The sequence below is a fragment of the Bombina bombina genome, chromosome 1 (assembly GCF_027579735.1).
Source record: "Bombina bombina isolate aBomBom1 chromosome 1, aBomBom1.pri, whole genome shotgun sequence".
Taxonomy (NCBI): domain Eukaryota; kingdom Metazoa; phylum Chordata; class Amphibia; order Anura; family Bombinatoridae; genus Bombina; species Bombina bombina.
Window position 1 is genome coordinate 1,225,634,589 of NC_069499.1, and position 23,287 is coordinate 1,225,657,875.

The 23,287-nt window shown below is 38.0% G+C and overlaps 1 protein-coding gene across 1 annotated transcript in view; it reads left to right on the top strand.

Annotated features, from left to right (window-relative positions):
* Positions 1 to 11,306: 11,306 nt before the first annotated feature.
* LOC128647716 (cytochrome P450 2J6) overlaps positions 11,307 to 23,287 on the top strand; it is a 37,226-nt gene continuing 25,245 nt past the window's right edge. The window contains exon 1 of the mRNA XM_053700458.1: positions 11,307 to 11,811. Coding sequence (XP_053556433.1) covers positions 11,650 to 11,811 — 162 coding nt within the window. The 5' untranslated portion in view covers positions 11,307 to 11,649. The remainder of the gene's footprint in view (positions 11,812 to 23,287) is intronic.

The following is a 23,287-nucleotide window of genomic DNA, read 5'->3' on the forward strand; positions in this document are numbered from 1 at the left end:
AGAGAATAGGGAAGGGGACTGTTTGCAATGTGTCACTATATAATGCACTGAGTTTTAGCCTTTGGAAATTGTAAGAAACAATCTCTTTTAGTACCGGGATTTCCACACTAGCAAATCCACAAGCACTAAAATCTAATAATAAAAAAAAATTATCTACACCGCTGCCCACCAATTTGTGACGAACCAAGGTTATCCAACCCTGCACCAGTCACTTATTTGGCACAGAAAGGGTTTTCAGCCCCCTTTTCTGTCACCTAAAGCTCAAATGCTGCCACCACTTAAAATTTATTAAAGGGCAAATCTTAAGGAAAACCCCAGACTTTACACATTAACTCTAGAAATACAATTTAGCAGAAAATAACCTAAAATTATACAGTTCTAATATTCCAGTCTCTTTCAGTAAAGTGGTTCAATTATTAGACAAAGGCCAAACTTAATAAAGGAATTATTTATTATGCCAAAAATATTATGCACAATGCATTATTAATAAAAAGTTGTTACAAATAAAATTACACACGCAAACAGTATTTTAAAATAAAAAGGAGAAAAACAGAATTGAATACTTTCCTAGTCTTCAAGATTTGCGCCAGGGGAATGGCAGAAGAAGATGGCTCCTTACTCTGTACAGCAGCTCCCCTTGTAAGAATGACAATCTTATTGTTAAAAAATAAGATTCTTAAACCTACTTCTCAGAGATCATGTTGCTTAACCACACCCTCCTGGGCGGGCTAAGAAACCCCACTGTCTTTACAAACTTCAATAGACTAAATTTCTTGCCTGAATTTATACAATCCATTATCATTCCTGCTAGGTAAGAAATTTCTATATTTACATATTTAGAACCTCTTAGTTTTATTGGGAGAACCAGTTTGATATCAAATATGCCATAGGTTGTCATATTTACCTGCCGTTAAGGTTATAACACTTTTAACCCACATATGTACATAATATACCAATGTCCTGTCAGTGACCTGGTCAGTTTTTGTAATGAAGGGCCTGTTTTGCATCATGCATTCTATTGACAGCTTAAGCCATAAACTTAATCCTGTGTATCTCTGTGACTAAGAGCTTCAGTGATTTTATGACTCAATGCATACACACTAGCATTTGGTGGCTAGTTAGAGGGTTCTGGCACTTCAAAGAAAATACAAACACAATTCTTCTTGAAAACAAATAACTGTTTTGAGTGCAAGCTGCACAAAGTTAACTCCTTAGGAGCTGAATCCTGAGATATTTGTGACAGTATGTATCTCTGTTAAAGCCCTTTGCAGTCCTTTTTTTCTAACACCTGAGACCTCATATCTTTGAGCCCTTATAGCTTTTTATTGCAATTTTTTATATATATATTTTTATTAGATAGTGTTATTATGAGTGTAACTGTACTGTAAAATGTATTTTTGATGTGTTGTCACACTTTTTTGACTCGCTTAACAGTTAAAGGAACAGTCTACTCCTAAATGTGTATTGTTCAATAAGATAGATATTCCCTTTATTACCCATTCCACAGTTTTGCATAACCAACACAGTTATATTAATATACTTTTTACCTCTGTGATTACCTTGTATCTAACCCTCTGCAGACTGCCCCCTGTATTCAGTTATTTTTAATGGCTTGCATTTTAGCCAATCAGTGCTGACTCTTAGGTGCTGTCTAGCTGTAAAAAATGGACAAGATACGATAATAAGAAGCGGCCTTCAAGGGCTTAGAAATTAGCATATTAGCCTACCTAGTTTAGCTTTCAACAAAGAATATCAATAGAACAAAGCAAATTTGATTCTAAAAGTAAATTGGAAAGCTGTTTAAAATTGCATGCCCTATCTGAATCATGAAAGTTTAATTTTGGCTAGACTATCAAATTAACCAGAGCTCTGAAGTTACCGTAAACATTCTTGCATAAATCATGATTGTGCTCAAGCGTTCACATCTTCTTTCAATTTTTGATATGTCGGAATTTAACGTGCAAGTAAACAGCCATGAAAACCCGATATTGCTTGCTCGCAAATGATAGCGCTCCACTCGTAATCTAGCCCTCTGTATAAAGGGATGATGGACGTATGTTTCGGATTTGGCATGATTGTCTTCTGAAATCAGGAAGAACAGTTTGGGAAAGTAGTTTCTATAAGAAAGTGACCACAATCAGTGGTGGAACTACAGAACAGAGGGCCACAGTGCAAACATTTTTTTTGGGCCCCCAAAGGTAACTCAGTAGTAAGCAATAGTATGATACACATACTGCGCAATATCATGACTTTGAGTAGGTAGATAGATACATGCATACTGATAATAATAAGCATGCTGCACTTTATAATGACACTGAGGCCCCTGCGCATGCGGCTCTGGGGTTCCATTGCTGCAGGCTTGCATGAGTGAGCCTGCAGCCGAAAGTTAGGAAGCAGAAATCATCAGGCCGCAGCTTCCAACCAGTACACCACCTATTAGCTGGCAGACTAAATCACCCCAGGTACGTTCGGCCCGGGGTTATTGACAACCCTCTACTTGCGCACCATTGGACTAGTGTGATCAGGGGGTGGCATTACATGAGCAAACGCTTGTGCAATGTTAATTGTGGGCAGGGTATTGGTTCAATATGCTGCCCACATTCTGCGATCCCATGCGGACAGGTTTGCGCGAGGTAACACTGTCCATCCGGCAGTTGATAAATGCCTGCCTGAGTATCTATACACTGGCAGTGTGCTGTATAATAATGTGAGTTTCTATACACTATACCTTGATGAGTACACTGCTGTGTATAAATATGATGAGTATGTATACTCTGATGAATATCCTGTGCTGTATAATGATGGAATATCTATACTCTAATAGTGAACAGACTGCACAGTATAATGATGATGATGATGATGATGAATATCTATACACTGGTAATGACCACACTGCACTGTTATATAATGGTGACTATGTATAACACTGCTAATGAGCACATTGAGCTGTATAACAATTTGGAGTATCTGTACACTAATAATGAGAATGTTGTACTGTGTAAACATGCTGAGTATCTATAAACTGATAATAAGCAGAAAGAGATTATGCTCATAATGATAAACCAGGATAGAAGCCATTGCAGGGGAGTAAAGGTAGTATGCAAGCTGTCAGGGCTGCTGCACCAGCCCCAAATGATACAAAAGTCCAATACAGCAGCACTATGAATTTACTTTTTACTTTTTTATTGCAAGCAGGAGCAGCACACAGAAAAGACAATGTTTCAGGCTAATAGACCTTAGTTATGCCATTAACAAATATAACTTAACAATACATTTACACCTATCCCTGGCTCCTCATCCTTTGTAACCCTAAATAACTCATGCAATTAATAAGAAACACTTCTTATAGAAAAAGGGTGACACCTAGTGGTATCTCCAAAACCATCAAAATAACGTGGTAAATCAGAAATAAAACAAGAAACAACAATAAAAGATATGAAAAGGCGGGTAAATTTTAGGTGTATTATGAATTACCTGCCTTTTTGTAAACTTTTTTTTTTTTTTTTATATACTGAATATCATCATACATATTATCTCATTCTGATCCATATAAGGCTCTCCCATCTGAAACCCCCATACTTTTTTCCTCTACTGATGAAAATATGGGTTTAGATGAATCCAAAACTTTATTTGAGAAGACTCAGATAATGATAATAATATTACAAATTTAAGAGACAATAACCATCTGACAATTCTGATAATTGTTTTTCTAGATTCCTCCAGGAATCTTAAATTTAACCTGAGGTCCTTAAAAATTGAAGGCCCCTGAATTATGTCCCTTCTCCTAAATTTCTAAATTCGATAACCCCTAACATTCGATAACAAACAATTCGACCATTACCCCAGAAAATCACCCTCAATGTATTGAATTTATAGTTTCTCCTGGTTCTGCAATAAGAAGAGGTTTTCACAGGCAATTCCTTGATGTATTCAGTGCTTTGAACTGGCGGAGGAGGCAGCAGATTCAATCTCTCTGTCGGATCCCCCTAAAATTCATCAATTAAGCTTTTGCTTGTGACCTCAGATGTTAAATCCTGGGTAGATTAGATATTAAACTCTCTAGTTTTGCCTGTACTGAAACCTCTGCAGACCATAACAGTCTACTATTTGGAGAATATTACCAACTCAAATTAAATTATTGTACACAACTCTTCCAAAATCTCTCCAAAACCAAACAGTTAAAAAGATGCAATCTGACATTGACCTAGACTGGAAAAGAAGGTTTCAATTCCCAGGTTGACAATGGTATCACTCTAGACCTAACTTTCAGCAATTCCAATCCCAACAACAATCTTCCTTCCTCTTCCCTTTCAGAGTCTAACCATGGAGAAGAAGACCCAGAGGCAATTCAAGAATCCCCTCAGGTACCGATACTTCTCCCTCCTTTTCTGTATTTTTCCAAAATCTCTCCAAAACCAAACAGTTAAAAAGATGCAATCTAACATTGACCTAGACTGGAAAAGAAGGTTTCAATTCCCAGGCTGACAATGGTATCACTCTAGACCTAAATTTCAGCAATCCCAGTCCCAACAACAATCTACCTTCCTCTTCCCTTTGAGAGTCCAACCATGGAGAAGAAGACCCAGAGGCAATTCGAGAATCCCAAACAAGAAAAAGGAAATCAGGTCCGGGAGCCAAGATTCCCTTCAGGTACCGATACTTCTCCCTCCTTTTCTGTATTTTTTTAAATTTTCAGGGTACTAGGAATAAGACAGAGACATGAAATGCTAAAATAATCACACCTTTAATAAATGATAACAAAAAAATAATAAAGAGTCAAAAAGCCAAATGACAAGCCAGGAGTCAAAGCCAGTGCTGGTAGTCAGACGAGCAGGGTCAGGAGCCAAAGCGAGCAGTCAGACGAGCCGGGGTCAGGAACACAAAGATCTTGGTGTGACAGCAAAGCAGTTTTAAGACTCTCAAAGGTCTTAATTGCTGTAGGTGACCAATGGAGTGGATCACTCTCTTTACAGGTCATGTCCGTGATAAATTTGATCAAGGAAGACATTTTTAAATAAACTTTCTTTAGTAATTGGTGAAGCGTACAAAAAACTACTGGGCGAGGCTACTGCAGAACTGCAGATAACTTGTCAGGATCCATGGGGAACCCTGCAATGGGAATTACATAACTAAGGAAGGTTAATTGCGTTTGATGGAACTAACATTTCTCGAGTTTGCAAAACAGGCCGTTCCCACGTGGTCTCTGAAGTACCCTTGTGACATCAGAATGGTGAGCCTCAAGTGTGGGTGAGTGTAACACACTGTTGCAACATATCTAGTAAGACATCATTAATAAATTCTTTGAAAACAGCAGGAGCATTGCATAGGCCAAAGGGCATAACAAGATATTCATAATGCCCGCTCCTGATGTTAAATGCTGTTTTACATTCATGACCCTCTTTGATTCTTACAAGATTGTAAGCTCCTCTCAGATCGAGTTTAGAAAAGACTGTAGCTCCCTTAAGATGGTCAAAGAGTTCCTTGGTGAGCGGAATAGGGTAAGTATTTTTAAAGGTAAGGCGATTAAGACCCCAATAATCGATGCATGGTCTTAACTCACCACCCTTCTTCTTCATGAAGAAGAAGCCAGCCCCTGCTGGAGAGCAGGATTTGCTGATTATTCCCTGTGATAGGGCATCGGCAACATACTCCTCCATAGCACTATTCTCCGCAACAGATAGAGGTTTAACCTGGCCCCTGAGAAAGAATGACTCAGTGTTGCAGGTCTATGGCACAGTCGTATGACCGATCAGGAGGCAACGTACTGGCATGCACCTTGTTGAAAACGCCTTGGAACTCTTGGTACTCCTCTGTCAATTTATATACCGAAGTAATGCACAAGACTTTGATTGGTTTCTGGAGACAAATGGAAATACATTGCGGAGACTAAGACAATATTTCATACCTACGCCAGTCGAGATTAGTATAATGCTTTTGGAGCCAAGGATAACACCGGCACAACTGGAACTGGAGAGGTTATCACCTGAAACTGGAGAGTTTAAAAATGGAGAGTCCCAACAGCCATGGATAACGGAGCGGTTTTGTGAGTAACGAGTGTAGGCTGAAGGGGTCTGCCATCAATTGCCTCAATAGCAAGTGGAGCAGATCGAGGGAGTATAGGAATGCAGTGCTGTGATACAAAAGCACTGTCAATGAAATAACTTGCAGCACCGGAGTCTACAAGAGCCTTGGTTTCTCTTCAAGTGGTTCCAGGGACGAGGATAAACCACCCAAGGTCTGCCCCCAACAGGACCTTAGGTGTGGGCATTTCCCGGACATGTAAGATAAGACTTTAAAAGGTGGTCTTGTAGCCTGCAATAGAGGCAGAACCCCTCCCTCCTCCTAAAAGCCCTCTCCACCACAGAGAGGCGCATGAATCCCAACTGCATAGGCTCAGCAGTACCTGGTGTCTCAGGACCAAGAGGCATGGGAGGAGAGGGAGGCCTGGGTAGGAATGAAAATGTAGGAGACAACTGGACAGGAGGCTTCAACAAACGCTACTTGAAAGAGGGCCTCTCTTTGAGTATGATGTCAATTAAGATTAAAAAAGACACCAAGGTCTTGAGATCCTCTGGTAAATCTCTGGCAGCAACTTAGTCTTTAATCGCATCAGAAAGCCCATGAAAGAAGGCCGCAACAAGGGCTTCATTGTTCCAACCTACCTCTGCTGAAAGCGTACAGAACTCAATCACATTCTGGGCTACAGATATTGTACCTTCCTAAATGGACATGAGTTGTTTGGAAGCAGAGAAGCAAGCCGGAACATCAAAAACCCTTCGAAAGGAGGTGACAAATTCAGGGTAATTAGATATCACAGGTTTATTAGTCTCCCACAAGGGATTAGCAAACGCAAGAGCCATGTCAGAGAGTAATGAGATGAGAAACCCCACCTTAGCTCTGTCAGAGGGAAACTCCTGAGGTAACATCTCAAAGTAAATGCCCACCTGGTTCAAAAACCCTCTGCACTGATTAGGATCACCTCCATATCGCTAAGGTAGAGGTGCATTACTGGACATGCTCCTGGTAGGACTAGGTGCAGCAGCGGTAACAGGAACCATCATAGCTTGTGGGACACTCTGATCCAAATCCGCAGTGCGATTTAGAAGGGTTGGCAGGGCTAGTGCACATTGATCCATTCAGAGATCCTATTCATCCATCCTGGAAATGATGTTGGGAAATGTGGATTATTAGCACCGTCGGGATTCATGGCCCTTGCATAATGTCAGGGTACCAGGAATCAGACAGAGACGTGAAATGCTAAAATATTAACACCTTTAATAAATGATAACAAAAAATAATAAAGAGTCCAAAAGCAAAATGACAAGCCAGGAGTCAAAGCCAGAGCTGATAGTCAGACGAGCCGGGTCAGGAGCCAAAGCGAGTAGTCAGATGAACCTGGGTCAGGAACACGAAGATCAGCAAAGTCAGGAACAAGCCACGGATCTGAAACCAGAAAGGACGTCAAACAAGCCAGGTTGGACACAGGAACATAGGAACTCACAAAGAAGTCTGAGTAAAAATGTCAGCCAGCAGCAAATAACAAACGAAAGCAGGGTGAAACCCTGACTGGGTCAGGCTCTCAAGCTTTCTTCACAATTGGTTCTTCATTACTTTGGACCCCTGGGTATTGGAATTTTTTTGGGGGGATTCTAATAGATTTCATTACATATTATAGGGGGGGATAGCCAATCAGATGCTGTTTTCGGAGATCATAGATGGCCTAGTGGGCATCACACCCAAGCCTTCAATGGCATTGCCGGTTACATTGCTTCACAAAAAGGTGTGGTTAGTTTAACTACAAACCAGGAAGGAAATCTAGAAAGTGCTATAATGCTTGAGTGTAAATTTATGGATGGGTATAAAATCTAAAATAAGATAGGGGAAAAGGACAAATATAAATAAATAATATAAAATATGGGATTCTATATTCCTTAACCGATACAGAAGATTAACCACAACAGTAATATAGGTGCAAAGATTCCCTCAAAAAATTGCTATATATAAGTGTCCAAAATTAAACCATTTGATGCAAAAAAACCTTGTAATAATTATAAAGATATATATAGCTTAAAAAAGATATGCTTAAAAATATATATATTGCTCAAAAAATATATATACATATAAGTTTACATATATATATATATATATATATATATATATATTCCCTTAAGGGCTTGGAAGGTACCGGTAGCAGTAAAATATGATGTCTAAAATTACAAATTTCAAATTTAATAAGCATAAAACATTACATATAAAGTTACATAAAGGATCTCTTTATACATTTAACACAAAAGAAAAACATAAAAAATAATGCATAAGTCACTTAGGTGATCTCATTAAACATTTACCACAAAAGAAAAAATAATGCATAAAAACATATACAAATAAGGTAGACCTTCGTACAAAAGGTTATAAATAACAGGTTAAAAATAACACGTTAAAAATAAACTACAAATAGTAACGACATGAAATGTGCTGAAATGTTCATTGATTCCAAATAGTTAAAATGATATGAATGGTGCTAAAATCTTCATAAGATCCAAATAGAGGGTTTATGTCCCAAATCCAGGTTCCCTCAGATTACCGCTCTCCAGTTCTGTTAATGGGAAAGGGAGCTCTTTTAGTGCAATATCAAAAGCCACCAAAAAAAGGTGTACATCCGTACTTACTGATTAGAAAGAATTAGTTGGCTCAGCAAAGGTTCTTAACAATTTAGTTTGTCTGAAGCATCAGCCTGGTTGCAGAAATCTGCAGCTGTCCTAGTTTAGCTGCAAGGCAGCTGGATGTGATTCAAACTTCTCAATCTCAGCTCCCTTAGCAGCTACAGACTATCAAGGCCCCTCATTTCAAATCGCACCAAGACCCCTCGTTTCATATCAGACCAAGGCCCCCAATTGCAGCAAAAGGTTTTCCTTTTGGCAAGATTTCCATCTAAAATCAAGAAGAACTGTATGGTATATTCATTTCCATAAGAATAAAGTCAGTAATAAACTTATCACATCTATAACTGGATTTTAACTGTTCTCACTCTATAAATCGTGAAACCACAAAGTGCAGAGAATTTCTAAAGGTAGTCTAAAGTTAAAGAACTGACTTTATAGATTGCATTTTAAAAAACCCATTATACACACAATAATTTCACTGTACAGAACATTTTTTTCATGTTGCATCTCTATAAATGTAAGAAGATTGCGTTTTTAAACCAACTGAATGGCAAATACTTAAAGGGACAGACTATAAAAAAATTAACTTTCATGATACAGATAGGACATGCAATTTTAAACAACTTTCCAATTTAATTTTATCATCAAATTTTCTTTTTTCTCTTGGTATTATTAATTGAAAGCTAAACCTAGGTAGGCTCATATGCTAATTTCTAAGACCTTGAAGGCCGCCTCTTATCTCAGTGCATTTTGACAGTTTTTTTACAGCTAAACAGCGCTAGTTCGTGTGTGCCATATTGATACCATTGTGCTCACTCCCGTGGAATGGATAATAAAGGGAATGGGTAATAAAGAGATTATCTATATTTTTACACAACAACAATTCTGGAGTAGACTGTCTCTTTATCTCCCCATCATGATGATGCAATTGCCAAATGAAAGCCCATTCCTAAAGACGAGAACACTGTACTTTACAATCCCAAAAATGCTATGGGGCCTATCTATCAAGACTCGCCAGAAACAGAAGTTATGAAGCAGCGGTCACAAAGACTGCTGCTCCATAACCTGTCCGCCTGCTCTGAGCAGGCGGACAGACATCGCCGGAAATCAACCCGATCTAGTACGATATGTAAAGGTCTTTTATGCCCACTACCGTGTGACTATACAATAGTGTTGTATATATGTTTAATTCATCTAGACCACATATTCATATATACATCTAAAATGGAATCCATGGCCATTTAATGGTAGATTTTAAAAAAAATTGTAATTTTAGTGGGGGGGTTTTGTAATGGTATGTTTTATTTATTTTTGGTAATGTTAGGTTTTATCATTTTTTAGTAATGTAAGTTTTTTTTTTTAGTTTAGGCTTAGGTTTTAATTTTGTTTCACAGGTAAGTTTTTAGTTATTTTAAGGTAGTTAGTATGTTGAAACTATAATTTAAGTGTATTTTAATTTAGTTAAAGTTAGGGGGTGTTAGGTTTAGGGGTTAATAGTTTAATTTAGGTATTTGCGATGTGGGGGGGGGGCGGTTTGGGGGCGGTTTAGAGGTTAATAGGTTTATTTAGTGTTGGCGATGTGGATGGACGCAGTTTAGGGGTTAATAGGTTTATTTAGTGTTGGCAACGTGGGAGGGCGGAGGTTTGAAGGTTAATAGGTTTATTTAGTGTTGGCAATGTGGGGGGACGGTGGTTTAGAGGTTAATAGGTTTATTTAGTGTTGGTGATGTGGGAGGGTGGCGGTTTAGGGGTTAATAGCAATATTTAGGGTTGGTGTTGTGGGAGGAGGCTGTTTTAGGGGTTAATAGTGTAGTCTATGGGTGTTAGTGTACTTTATAACATATTTTTGATCTGTTTTGTGAAATGTTTTTGTTTTGCAAAACACATAACTACAGGTCTTTGAATGCGGATTGGATCATTGCGGTATATGCCATATCACTCATGGGAAAGCCATACAGCGTGACTTGTAATATCACGTAGGTGACCATTCCGCATGCAAAGGCAATTTTGCGCACTGAACAGCCATACTGCACAACTTGTAATCCGGGCCTGAAAGTAGTAAAATGTTATAGGAACTGTTAAATAGCCTTAAAAATATCTAGATTTCATAGAACATATTCAATTTCTTCAAAAATGTATATATTTCCTAAAATAAGCTAAAAATGTTAAATAGATTGTTGTTTTTTTATCAACAGTACAATAAATCAATACTATTAATATCTTAAAAAAAATATTTGTATTACAATTCAATTGTATTTTTTTTCATTATTAAAAGTAACAATGAATACAGTTTTAAAACACAAGTATTATTCACACTATAATGTATATACTATTAAAACTATTCAGATTTCAAATGATCCTTATACTGAACACTAGAGGAGGATATATGTTAAAAACACATTTCCAATTAGATACAAATATTAATGAATAGGAGAAGAAACAATGTATATATTATATTTTGTTCTGTGACATCACCAGATATGCAAATTAATGCACTCTAGGAAATACTTTAAAAGTTAGCAAGTCTGGCTTTTCCTCCTTGCAGTCACACCTCCTATTATTGGGTAAACCCTCTCAGCAGAATGGGTGCTTTGCAGTATCACATTTCAAGATGGGAAGAAAACATTGTGCAATAACAGCATTCTTTCTGAAAATAATTTTCTTTTCTGTATACAGCCTTATCTCTAGATTGAAGAAGATTTGATGAAACTAAGTTTCTTGGCAGAAAATAACTGTGGAAAGATGATAATAACCCCTGTACTACTGCAACATAAACTCTGAATAAGTCTGAATTGACAGACACTGCTTTCTAGTGGGGAAGGGGTTAACTCTGTGTAATGGGTGTGAAGGTATCAACTGCACTGTCAGAGCCTTCTCTCAGGGTGCACTGGGTTTAATAGTTTACTGACGCTGCTTTGTTTCTAGGTGGGAAGGGCTTCACTGTGTTTTGTGTTCAAGTTTGTGCTGGAAGTCAGTAACTGCTATCATGGAGATCGGTACCACTGTACTGCTCTGTCTAGCTCTTTTGAGCTTTCTGTATTGGAAAATGTCTCGGCCAAAGGGATTCCCACCAGGTCCCCTGGCTTTGCCAGTTGTGGGCAATCTGCTTCAGATGGACTTCAGTAATCCCCTCAAAGATCTACAAGAGGTGAGAACTAAATGTGCAGGTGATTTTAGTGTTGTGCAAAAGTGTGTGTAAAGGTTCAGTGTTGCATTTAAAGACATGTTGCATTTTATATTATGCGTCCTGCACATGAGTATGTACATGATGCTGCTGTATCATGGGCATCTGCAGGACAGCAAATGGGAATAGCTATTTCTGCATCATTCTTGCACATATCCCTGAAGTCTAATCTCATAATTGTATTGACATAGAGTCCCTGTTAAAAAGTTATCTCTTTCACTAAGGTCAAATTAGAAGATTGCTTATGAGCTGTCACTATCATATTTATAGGATTATTTAAGCATTTTGCAAACTTTAGTACAGCAACTCCATAATCCACTGTAAAGTATTCAGTTAGCTAGCCACCTGATGAAATACACTTGAAGCCTTTGTATTAGACTTGTGCATGGCCGAAAAATTAGTTTCGGTTCGGATTGATTTGGATGTTTTTGAATTTCGGTTCGGATCGATTCGAATTCGGAAAAAAATTGAATGAATTTGTTTCGGATTCATTCGGATTCGAATAAATTCAGCTGGATTCGGTTCTGTTCGATTCGGAAATTCAGAATTTCAGTATGTGTTAAGTGGTATGTGCTGTGTATTAGACTAGTATAAAGTACTGTATATTAGGTGTAAACCATAGCAGAGTGATATAACCTAATATACTGTACAATACTAGTGTAATCCATGGCCATCTGAATGTAACGAATAAATCCGAACTAATTCGTATTTATTCGGTAGATTTGGTACTACTGTAATTCGGAAATTCTAACCGATCTGAATTTCCGAATTTAACAAATTCGGCCAAATTTTGATTCGTAACAAATTGAAACGCACATGTCTATTTTGTATTTGTTCACAGACAATTTGATACAAATAAAGATGCAAATATACATTTCAACATAGTCTTAATTATATTAAATAATCGATCTTATAGCATATGTTGAAACTTCTAGAATGAGATGACCCTGAGGCTTTTTGAGGATATGCAGTATGGTGCCATGGTGTGAATTGTGGTATGTTGGTATGGCTGCTGCTCAGTACAGTAGCGTCAGTAAACACTGTGCATGCACAATATAGCAAGTGATTGTGCATGTGCAATAAACTGTGTATATTTATAGCAGAATGTTAGCATTATATATGCAATAGTCATGTTATTCTTTGGAGTCTACTCCCTCAACAACAGAAAGGCTTGTGGACATTAGTGAAGAACCTTAAAGGGACATTAAACACTTTGAGATGGTAATATAAAATGATAAATTGTATATAATAAAACAACTCTGCAATATACTTTCATTATTTATTTTGTCCCCCTTTTCCTGTAATTCCATTCTGAAATTGTGAGCTTTTCAGTTCCTGTTAGAAATGGAAGTGCAGAACACTGTTAAATCCAGCACAACCATTGGCTGCACACTCTAGTGACCTATCTATAACTGTCTCTAATTGGCCACAGCAGAGAAGGTAACACAAGTTACAACATGGCAGCTCCCAGTGTTTTATAGTCACTAAAACTTTACACTTATTTTGTCACTTTTTAAACAACTAATGAAACTTTAAAAAATACATCTACATGTTAGTCATGGACTAATCTTTTCTTTGAATGCATCATTCTATCTAGCATGTATTTAGTGTTTAATGTCCCTTTAATAGAATAACAATGTAACTTGTGAGACCTGAGAGACTGGAGAGCTTGGAGGGGCTGTTATTGAATCTACACTAGGTACATTGTGATTGTTTGTGCAATACTTACACATGTGTTATGATGAAAATTTGCCCTTGAGCTTTTGTAGTAATATTTTCACATTTTGCAAACAAAAGAACAATTCCATAGGCAATTTTTTAAAAAGACCCACATTATAAAATACTCTCATTATCTTTTTTTAAACTACTGGGCACAACATAATGGTTACTACTCACCATGTTATTGTTTTCTCTCTCCTGTCTAAAGCTCTATTCATTTAATCCTTTACAGGTGCCTGTTGTTGAAGCTTTGCCTTTTCATACTGGGCACCCCCATCTTGGAGCAAATATATTTTTGCACATTGTAACAGAATTGATAAACATTCAAAGTATAGTCATGTCAGCTTTTTTCACAGCTATATCAGGCACTTCTTGTTAGAACATACAATGCAGAGAGTGAGGTTTCACATTTTTTGCCATTTTTATACACACCATTAAAAGTTAAATAACATAAATTTTAAAAAGTTACACCCAGTCTAAAGATGCACCAGCCGGCACCGGTAAAGGGTTAAAATTAGAGAACATCTGTAGGCACAGGAGAAAAAACAATAATATGCTGATTAGTAACCATTCTGCTGTATTCAACAGGTTAGTGCCTCTTTAAAAACCAAAGGTGGGAAGGCAGCCACTCTGTGTTATTTTTTTTTTTAATTTAAACAATGTTATGTACATAGCAATATGAACCTGAAGAAGCTGTCAGCTAATGAGCATTAGCAGAAGGTATCAAGCAATTAACATTAGTAGGAAGTAGGTAACGGATATTGCTGTATGCATTTTCAGGTACTAATTTACTTATATAAATACTGCCGAAAATTTGAAAAAAAAATCTTAGCACTGAGATCAACAGAAGCAGAGATGTAAAATAGTTTAATTTATATAATTTGGTCAAATTCAAAACAGAGGTTTGCATGTTTGGATGGAGTAATCAGCAAATAATTAGTAATGCTTATAGCTTTTCTATTGGTCTCATCTGACAAATAGATTCTGGGAATGCAAGGGTTTATGGGCGAAGTACTTTACCAGTTAAAACCAGTTCTGTGAATGGAATGATTAGGATTAGACATTTATTTTACACTAAACATTGCTCTCTCGATAATTTACACAGCAGCGTTCTTACATCCAAAGTGACATTATAGTTACTCTATTAAATAAAACATGTTTTATAGACACACAGGTATCGTGAGATATTTAAAACATGCATAGAGGCCTATTTATCAAGCTGTCAACTGCAAATACGCTGGAATTCCGCAGCGTAATTGTGGAGAGCCTGATTTCCCTTAGTTATCAAAGCCTACAGATCGGCAAAAGTTTAAATTTGTGACGTAACATACAATCCGCTGGTCTCAGTCTGACACAGATCGATGCTTACGTCATTACAGATGTTCCGAATGCAAATTTGGCACTATCTGAGTACTTTTGCTAGTTAACAAATAACTACCAGGTATGCTTGCCACTATTCCGGCCCAGCGTACCTGCTTTTCAATCCATCGCCCTGGAGGCAGAGGATGCCATAGGAATCAATGGGAGTCTGAAAGCAGTGAAAGCTCATGTTGGCTGCTGCCCGATATCCCATTGATTCCTATGGGAGGATAAAAGTAACATTTACACCTAACACCCTAACATAACCCCCGAGTCTAAACACCCCTAATCTGCCGCCCCTCCACCGCCGCCACCTACATTATACTTATTAACCCCTAATCTGACGCCCAGACACCGCCGCCACCTACATAATGTTATTAACCCCTAATCTGCTGCCTTTACACCGCCGCCACCTACATTATACTTATTAACCCCTAATCTGTCGCCCGACACCGCCGCAACCTACATTATACTTATTAACCCCTATTCTTCCGCCACCTACATTATACTTATTAACCCCTAATCTACCGCCCCAACACTGCCGCCACCTACATTATATTTATTAACCCCTATCTACCACCCCGACACCACCGCCACCTACATTATACTTATTAACCCCTAATCTACCTCCCCGCCACCGCCGCCACCTACATAAAGTTAATAACCCCTATTCCGCCGCTCCCGGACCCCGCAGCAACAAAATAAATGTATTAACCCCTAAACCCCTGGCCTCCCACATTACTAGCACTTACTAAACCTATTAACCCCTAAATTGCCAGCCCCCCACATCGCCATAAACTAAATTAACCTATTAACCCCTAAACCTAACAACCACTTAACTTTACATTAAATATTAACTCATCCCTATCTTATAATAAATTTAAACTTACCTTTAAATTTCAATTAAACTATATTAAACTAATAATTAACCTACCCTTACTATTTTACTAAAATTACATTAAACTATATTAAACTAATAATTAATCTACCCTAACTGTTATACTAAAATTGCATTAAACTATATTAAACTAATAATTAATCTACCCTAACTGTTATACTAAAATTACATTAAACTATATTAAAATAATAATTAATCTACCCTAACTGTTATACTAAAATTACATTAAACTATATTAAACTAATAATTAATCTACCCTGTTATACTAAAACTACATTAAACTACAAATTAAATTAACTATATTATATATTTAAACACCTAACCCTACTCAAATAATTTAAATCTACAATAAAAAATTACAAAGTTACAAAAAACTAACAACTAAGTTACAAAAAATAACAAACACTAAATTACAAAAAAAATAAACACTAAGTTACACAAAATAAAAAATAAATTATCAAATTTGTAAACTAATTACACCTAATCTAAGAGCCCTATGAAAATAAAAAAGCCCCCCCAAAATAAAAATAAACCCTAAACTACAATAAACTACCAATGGCACTTAAAAGGGCCTTTTGCGGGGCATTGCCCCAAAGAAATGAGCTCTTTTACCTGTAAATAAAAAATACAAATACCCCCCCAACAGTAAAACCCACCACCCACACAACCAACCCCCCCCAAATAAAAACCTAACTAAAAAAAACATAAGCTCCCCATTGCCCTGTAGATTAATTATTAGTTTAATATAATTTAATTTAATTTTAGTATAATAGTTAGGGTAGATTCATTATTAGTTTAATATAGTTTAATGTAATTGTAGTATAATAGTTAGGGTAAGTTAATTAATAGTTTAATATAGTTTAATTTAAATCTAAAGGTAAGTTTAAATTTATTATAAGATAGGGATGAGTTAATATTTAATATAAAGTTAGCGGGTTGTTAGGTTTATTGGTTAATAGGTTAATTTAGTTTATGGCGATGTGGGGAGCTGGCGGTTTAGGGGTTAATAGGTTTAGTAAGTGGTAGTGATGTGGGAGGCCAGAGGTTTAGGGGTTAATACCTTTAGTTAGTTGCGGTGGGCCCGGGAGCGGAGGGATAGGGGTTAATACATTTACGCCTAGATTTAGAGTTCTGCGTTAGCCGTCAAAACCAGCGTTAAGGGGTCCTTACGCTGGTTTTTACCGCCCGCTGGAGTCAGTCAGGAAAGGGTCTAACGCTCACTTTCCAGCCGCGACTTTTCCATACCGCAGATACCCTTACGCCAATTGCGTATCCTATCTTTTCAATGGGATCTTCCTAACGCCGGTATTTAGAGTCTTGGCTGAAGTGAGCGTTAGAACTTCAATGACAAGACTCCAGCCGCAGAAAAAAGTCAGGAGTTAAGAGCTTTCTGGGCTAATGCCGGTTTATAAAGCTCTTAACTACTGTGCTCTAAAGTACACTAACACCCATAAACTACCTATGTACCCCTAAACCGAGGCCCCCCACATTGCTGCCACTCTAATAAAAAAAATTAACCCCTAACCTGCCAACCGGACACCGCCGCCACCTAGATTATCCCTATGTACCCCTAATCTGCTGCCCCTAACATCGCTGACCCCTACATAATATTTATTAACCCCTAATCTGCCCCCCCAACGTCGCCGCTACCTTACCTACACTTATTAACCCCTAATCTTCCAACCGGACCTCACCGCCACTGTAATAAATGTATTAACCCCTAAACCGCCTCACTCCCGCCTCGCAAACCCTCTAATAAATTTTATTAACACCTAATCTGCCCTCCCTAACATCGCCGCCACCTAACTTCAAGTATTAACCCCTAATCTGCCGACCGGACCTCACCGCTACTATAATAAATGTATTAACCCCTAAAGCTAAGTCTAACCCTAACCCTAACACCCCCCTAAATTAAATATAATTTTAATCTAACAAAATAAATTATTTCTTATTAAATAAATTAATCCTATTTAAAGATAAATACTTACCTGTAAAATAAACCCTAATATAGCTACAATATAACGAATGATTATATTGTAGCTATTTTAGGATTTATATTTATTTTACAGGCTAGTTTGTATTTATTTTAACTAGGTACAATAGCTATTAAATAGTTATTAACTATTTAATAGCTACCTAGTTAAAATAATTACAAAATTACCTGTAAAATAAATCCTAACCTAAGTTACAATTAAACCTAACACTACACTATCAATAAATTAATTAAATAAACTACCTACAATTACCTACAATTAAATAAACTAAACTAAATTACAAAATAACAAACACTAAATTACAAAAAAAAACAAACACTAAATTACAAAAAATAAAAAAAAGATTACAAGAATTTTAAACTAATTACACCTACTCTAAGCCCCCTAAAAAAATAACAAAGCTCCCCAAAATAAAAAAATGCCCTACCCTATTCTAAAATAAAGAGTTAACAGCTCTATTACCTTACCAGCCTTTAAAAGGGCCTTTTGCGGGGCATGCCCCAAAGAAATCAGCTCTTTTGCCTGAAAAAAAAACATACAATACCCCCCCCAACATTACAACCCACCACCCACATACCCCTAATCTAACCCAAACCCCCCTTAAAAACCTAACACTAAGCCCCTGAAGATCTCCCTACCTTGTCTTCACCCAGCCTGGTATCACCCATCCGTCCAGAAGAGGGTCCGAAGTCTTCATCCTATCCGGCAAGAAGAGGTCCTCCAGAGGGTCCAAAGTCTTCATCCAGGCGGCATCTTCTATCTTCTTCCATCCGGAGCGGAGCGGGTCCATCTTGAAGCAGCCGATGCGGAGCCATCCTTCCTCACCGACGGACTAACGACGAAGGAAGGTTCCTTTAAATGATGTCATCCAAGATGGCATCCCTCGAATTCCGATTGGCTGATAGGATTCTATCAGCCAATCGGAATTAAGGTAGGAAAAATCTGATTGGCTGATTGAATCAGCCAATCAGATTCAAGTTCAATCCTATTGGCTGATTTGATCAGCCAATCAGATTGAGCTCGCATTCTATTGGCTGATCGGAACAGCCAATAGAATGCGAGCTCAATCTGATTGGCTGATTGGATCAGCCAATCCGATTGAACTTGAATCTGATTGGCTGATTCAATCAGCCAATCAGATTTTTCCTACCTTAATTCCGATTGGCTGATAGAATCCTATCAGCCAATCGGATTTCGAGGGACGCCATCTTGGATGACGTCCCTTAAAGGAACCTTCATTCGTCGGGAGAAGAGGATGTTCCGCGCCGGAGGTCTTGAAGATGGAGCCCGGATAGGATGAAGACTTCTGCCGCTCCGGATGTCTTCTTTTGGTCCATCGCTGCTCGGCTGAGTGAAGACGACTCAAGGTAGGGAGATCTTTAGGGGGGTAGTGTTAGGTTTATTTAAGGGGGTTTGGGTTAGATTAGGGGTATGTGGGTGGTGGGTTGTAATGTTGGGGGGTGGTATTGTGTTTTTTTTACAGGCAAAAGAGCTGTTTACTTTGGGGCATGCCCTGCAAAAAGCCCTTTTAAGGGCTGGTAAGGTAATAGAGCTGTTAACTTTTTATTTTAGAATAGGGTATGGCATTTTTTTATTTTGGGGGGCTTTGTTATTTTTTTAGGGGGCTTAGAGTAGGTGTAATTAGTTTAAAATTCTTGTAATCTTTTTTTATTTTTTGTAATTTAGTGGGGGGTTTTTTGTAATTTAGTGTTTGTTTTTTTTGTAATTTAGTTTAGTTGATTTAATTGTAGGTAATTGTAGGAAGTTTATTTAATTAATTTATTGATAGTGTAGTGTTAGGTTTAATTGTAACTTAGGTTAGGATTTATTTTACAGGTAATTTTGTAATTATTTTAACTAGATAGCTATTAAATAGTTAATAACTATTTAATAGCTATTGTACCTAGTTAAAATAAATACAAACTAGCCTGTAAAATAAATATAAATCCTAAAATAGCTACAATATAATCATTCGTTATATTGTAGCTATATTAGGGTTTATTTTACAGGTAAGTATTTAGCTTTAAATAGGATTAATTTATTTAATAAGAAATAATTTATTTTGTTAGTTTAAAATTATATTTAACTTAAGGGGGTGTTAGGGTTAGGGTTAGACTTAGCTTTAGGGGTTAATACATTTATTATAGTGGCAGCGAGGTCCGGTCGGAAGATTAGGGGTTAATAAGTGTAGGTAAGGTAGCGGCGACGTTGGGGGGGCAGATTAGGGGTTAATAAATATAATGTAGGTGTCGGCAAAGTTGGGGGCAGCAGATTAGGGGTTCATAGGGATAACGTAGGTTGCGTCGGTGTCTGGAGCGGCAGATTAGGGGTTAATAATATAATGCAGGGGTCAGCGATAGTGAGGGCAGCAGATTAGGGGTTAATAAGTGTAAGGTTAGGGGTGTTTAGACTCGGGGTACATGTTAGGGTGCTAGGTGCAGACTAAGAAAGTGTTTCCCCATAGGAAACAATGGTGCTGCGTTAGGAGCTGAACGCTGCTTTTTTGCAGGTGTTAGGTTTTTTTTCAGCTCAAACTGCCCCATTGTTTCCTATGGGGGAATCGTGCACAAGCACGTTTTTCAAGCTGGCCGCTACCGTAAGCAACGCTGGTATTTAGAGTTGAAGTGGCGGTAAATTATGCTCTACGCTCCCTTTTTGGAGCCTAACGCAGCCCTTCACAGAACTCTAAATACCAGCGTTATTTAAAAGGTGCGGGGGAAAAAAAACATGCGTAGCTAACGCACCCCTTTGGCCGCAAAACTCTAAATCTAGCCGTTAGTTAGTTGCGGCGGTGTCGGGGAGCGGCGGAATAGGGGTTAACAACTTTATTAGAGTTGTGGAGGGGTCTGGGAGCGGCGGAATAGGGGTTAATAACTTTATTAGAGTTGCGGTGGGGTCCGGGAGTGGCTGGATAGGGGTTAATAACTTTATTAGAGTTGCAGTAGGGTCCGGGAGCAGCGGGATAGGGGTTAATAACTTTATTAGAGTTGCGGTGGGGTCCGGGAGTGGCGGGATAGGGTTTAATAACTTTATTTAGTTGCGGCGGGGTCTGGGAGCGGCGGGACAGGGGTTAAACAGTTTAGTATAGTGGTTGTGTTTAGTGACAGTATACAAATAAAGCTGTGAAAAAGCTGAATAGCAGCGAGATTAATGACTGTTAGTTAACAACAGTCCGCTGCTCATCGCCCCGTACTTGGTGCGCAGCTTTTTGACAGCTTTTTTGTTAAATATGGAGAACGTATTCAGGTCCGCGGCCGCAATGTTAGGCGCTGTTAGGCGACCATATTGGTGCCGTTGAATGCAAGTAAGTTGACGACTTGATAAGTAGGCCTCATAGTCTGCACATATTACTTCTTATAGGCCTGATGATCAAAGATTCTCCTGGTTTGAGAGAACTTGTAGTGCAGACTTCACAAGGGCTGAACTCACTGAATACTCAGAAAAAGAGTGGAACTCTCCAGCACTGCGAGATCTCTCTGATTTTTGTATGCAAAAGAGAGACAAGCCCAGTGCAATATAGCACTGTTTGATATGAGAGTTTTGTTATACTTATACTTGGTATACACACATATAAATAAATGCATATGCACACACATATATACATACAGGGAGTGCAGAATTATTAGGCAAGTTGTATTTTGAGGCTTAATTTTATTATTGAACAACAACCATGTTCTCAATGAACCCAAAAAACTCATTAATATCAAAGCTGAATATTTTTGGAAGTAGTTTTTAGTTTGTTTTTAGTTTTAGCTATTTTAGGGGGATATCTGTGTGTGCAGGTGACTATTACTGTGCATAATTATTAGGCAACTTAACAAAAAACAAATATATACCCATTTCAATTATTTATTTTTACCAGTGAAACCAATATAACATCTCAACATTCACAAATATACATTTCTGACATTCAAAAACAAAACAAAAACAAATCAGTGACCAATATAGCCACCTTTCTTTGCAAGAACACTCAAAAGCCTGCCATCCATGGATTCTGTCAGTGTTTTGATCTGTTCACCATCAACATTGCGTGCAGCAGCAACCACAGCCTCCCAGACACTGTTCAGAGAGGTGTACTGTTTTCCCTCCTTGTAAATCTCACATTTGATGATGGACCACAGGTTCTCAATGGGGTTCAGATCAGGTGAACAAGGAGGCCATTAGAGGACCAAAGAGGTCATTAGATTTTCTTCTTTTATACCCTTTCTTGCCAGCCACGCTGTGGAGTACTTGGACGCGTGTGATGGAGCATTGTCCTGCATGAAAATCATGTTTTTCTTGAAGGATGCAGACTTCTTCCTGTACCACTGCTTGAAGAAGGTGTCTTCCAGAAACTGGCAGTAGGACTGTGAGTTGAGCTTGACTCCATCCTCAACCCGAAAAGGCCCCACAAGCTCATCTTTGATGATACCAGCCCAAACCAGTACTCCACCTCCACCTTGCTGGCATCTGAGTCGGACTGGAGCTCTCTGCCCTTTACCAATCCAGCCACGGGCCCATCCATCTGGCCCATCAAGACTCACTCTCATTTCATCAGTCCATAAAACCTTAGAAAAATCAGTCTTGAGATATTTCTTGGCCCAGTCTTGACGTTTCAGCTTGTGTGTCTTGTTCAGTGGTGGTCGTCTTTCAGCCTTTCTTACCTTGGCCATGTCTCTGAGTATTGCACACCTTGTGCTTTTGGGCACTCCAGTGATGTTGCAGCTCTGAAATATGGCCAAACTGGTGGCAAGTGGCATCTTGGCAGCTGCACGCTTGACTTTTCTCAGTTCATGGGCAGTTATTTTGCGCCTTTTTCCACACGCTTCTTGCGACCCTGTTGACTATTTTGAATGAAACGCTTGATTGTTCGATGATCACGCTTCAGAAGCTTTGCAATTTTAAGAGTGCTGCATCCCTCTGCAAGATATCTCACTATTTTTGACTTTTCTGAGCCTGTCAAGTCCTTCTTTTGACCCATTTTGCCAAAGGAAAGGAAGTTGCCTAATAATTATGCACACCTGATATAGGGTGTTGATGTCATTAGACCACACCCCTTCTCATTACAGAGATGCACATCACCTAATATGCTTAATTGGTAGTAAGCTTTTGAGCCTATACAGCTTGGAGTAAGACAACATGCATAAAGAGGATGATGTGGTCAAAATACTCATTTGCCTAATAATTCTGCACTCCCTGTATATAAATATTTATATATATATATATATATATATATATACATATACATATTTAAATATGTAAATGTATTTATCTCTATGTTAAAGCCCTTTGCAAACTTTTGTTTTTCTTTCTAACACCTGAGACCTCATATCTTTGAGCCCTTATAACTTTTTTATGCAATCAGCCAATAGCAAGAACTTTTTCAAATTTAAATTCTAATTATCCTTTTCTATTGGATGATTACAATTAAAATTAAAAAATGTATGAAGAGCAGGGCTACACGAAAAGAGCCAAAAACCAGAAGATTGCG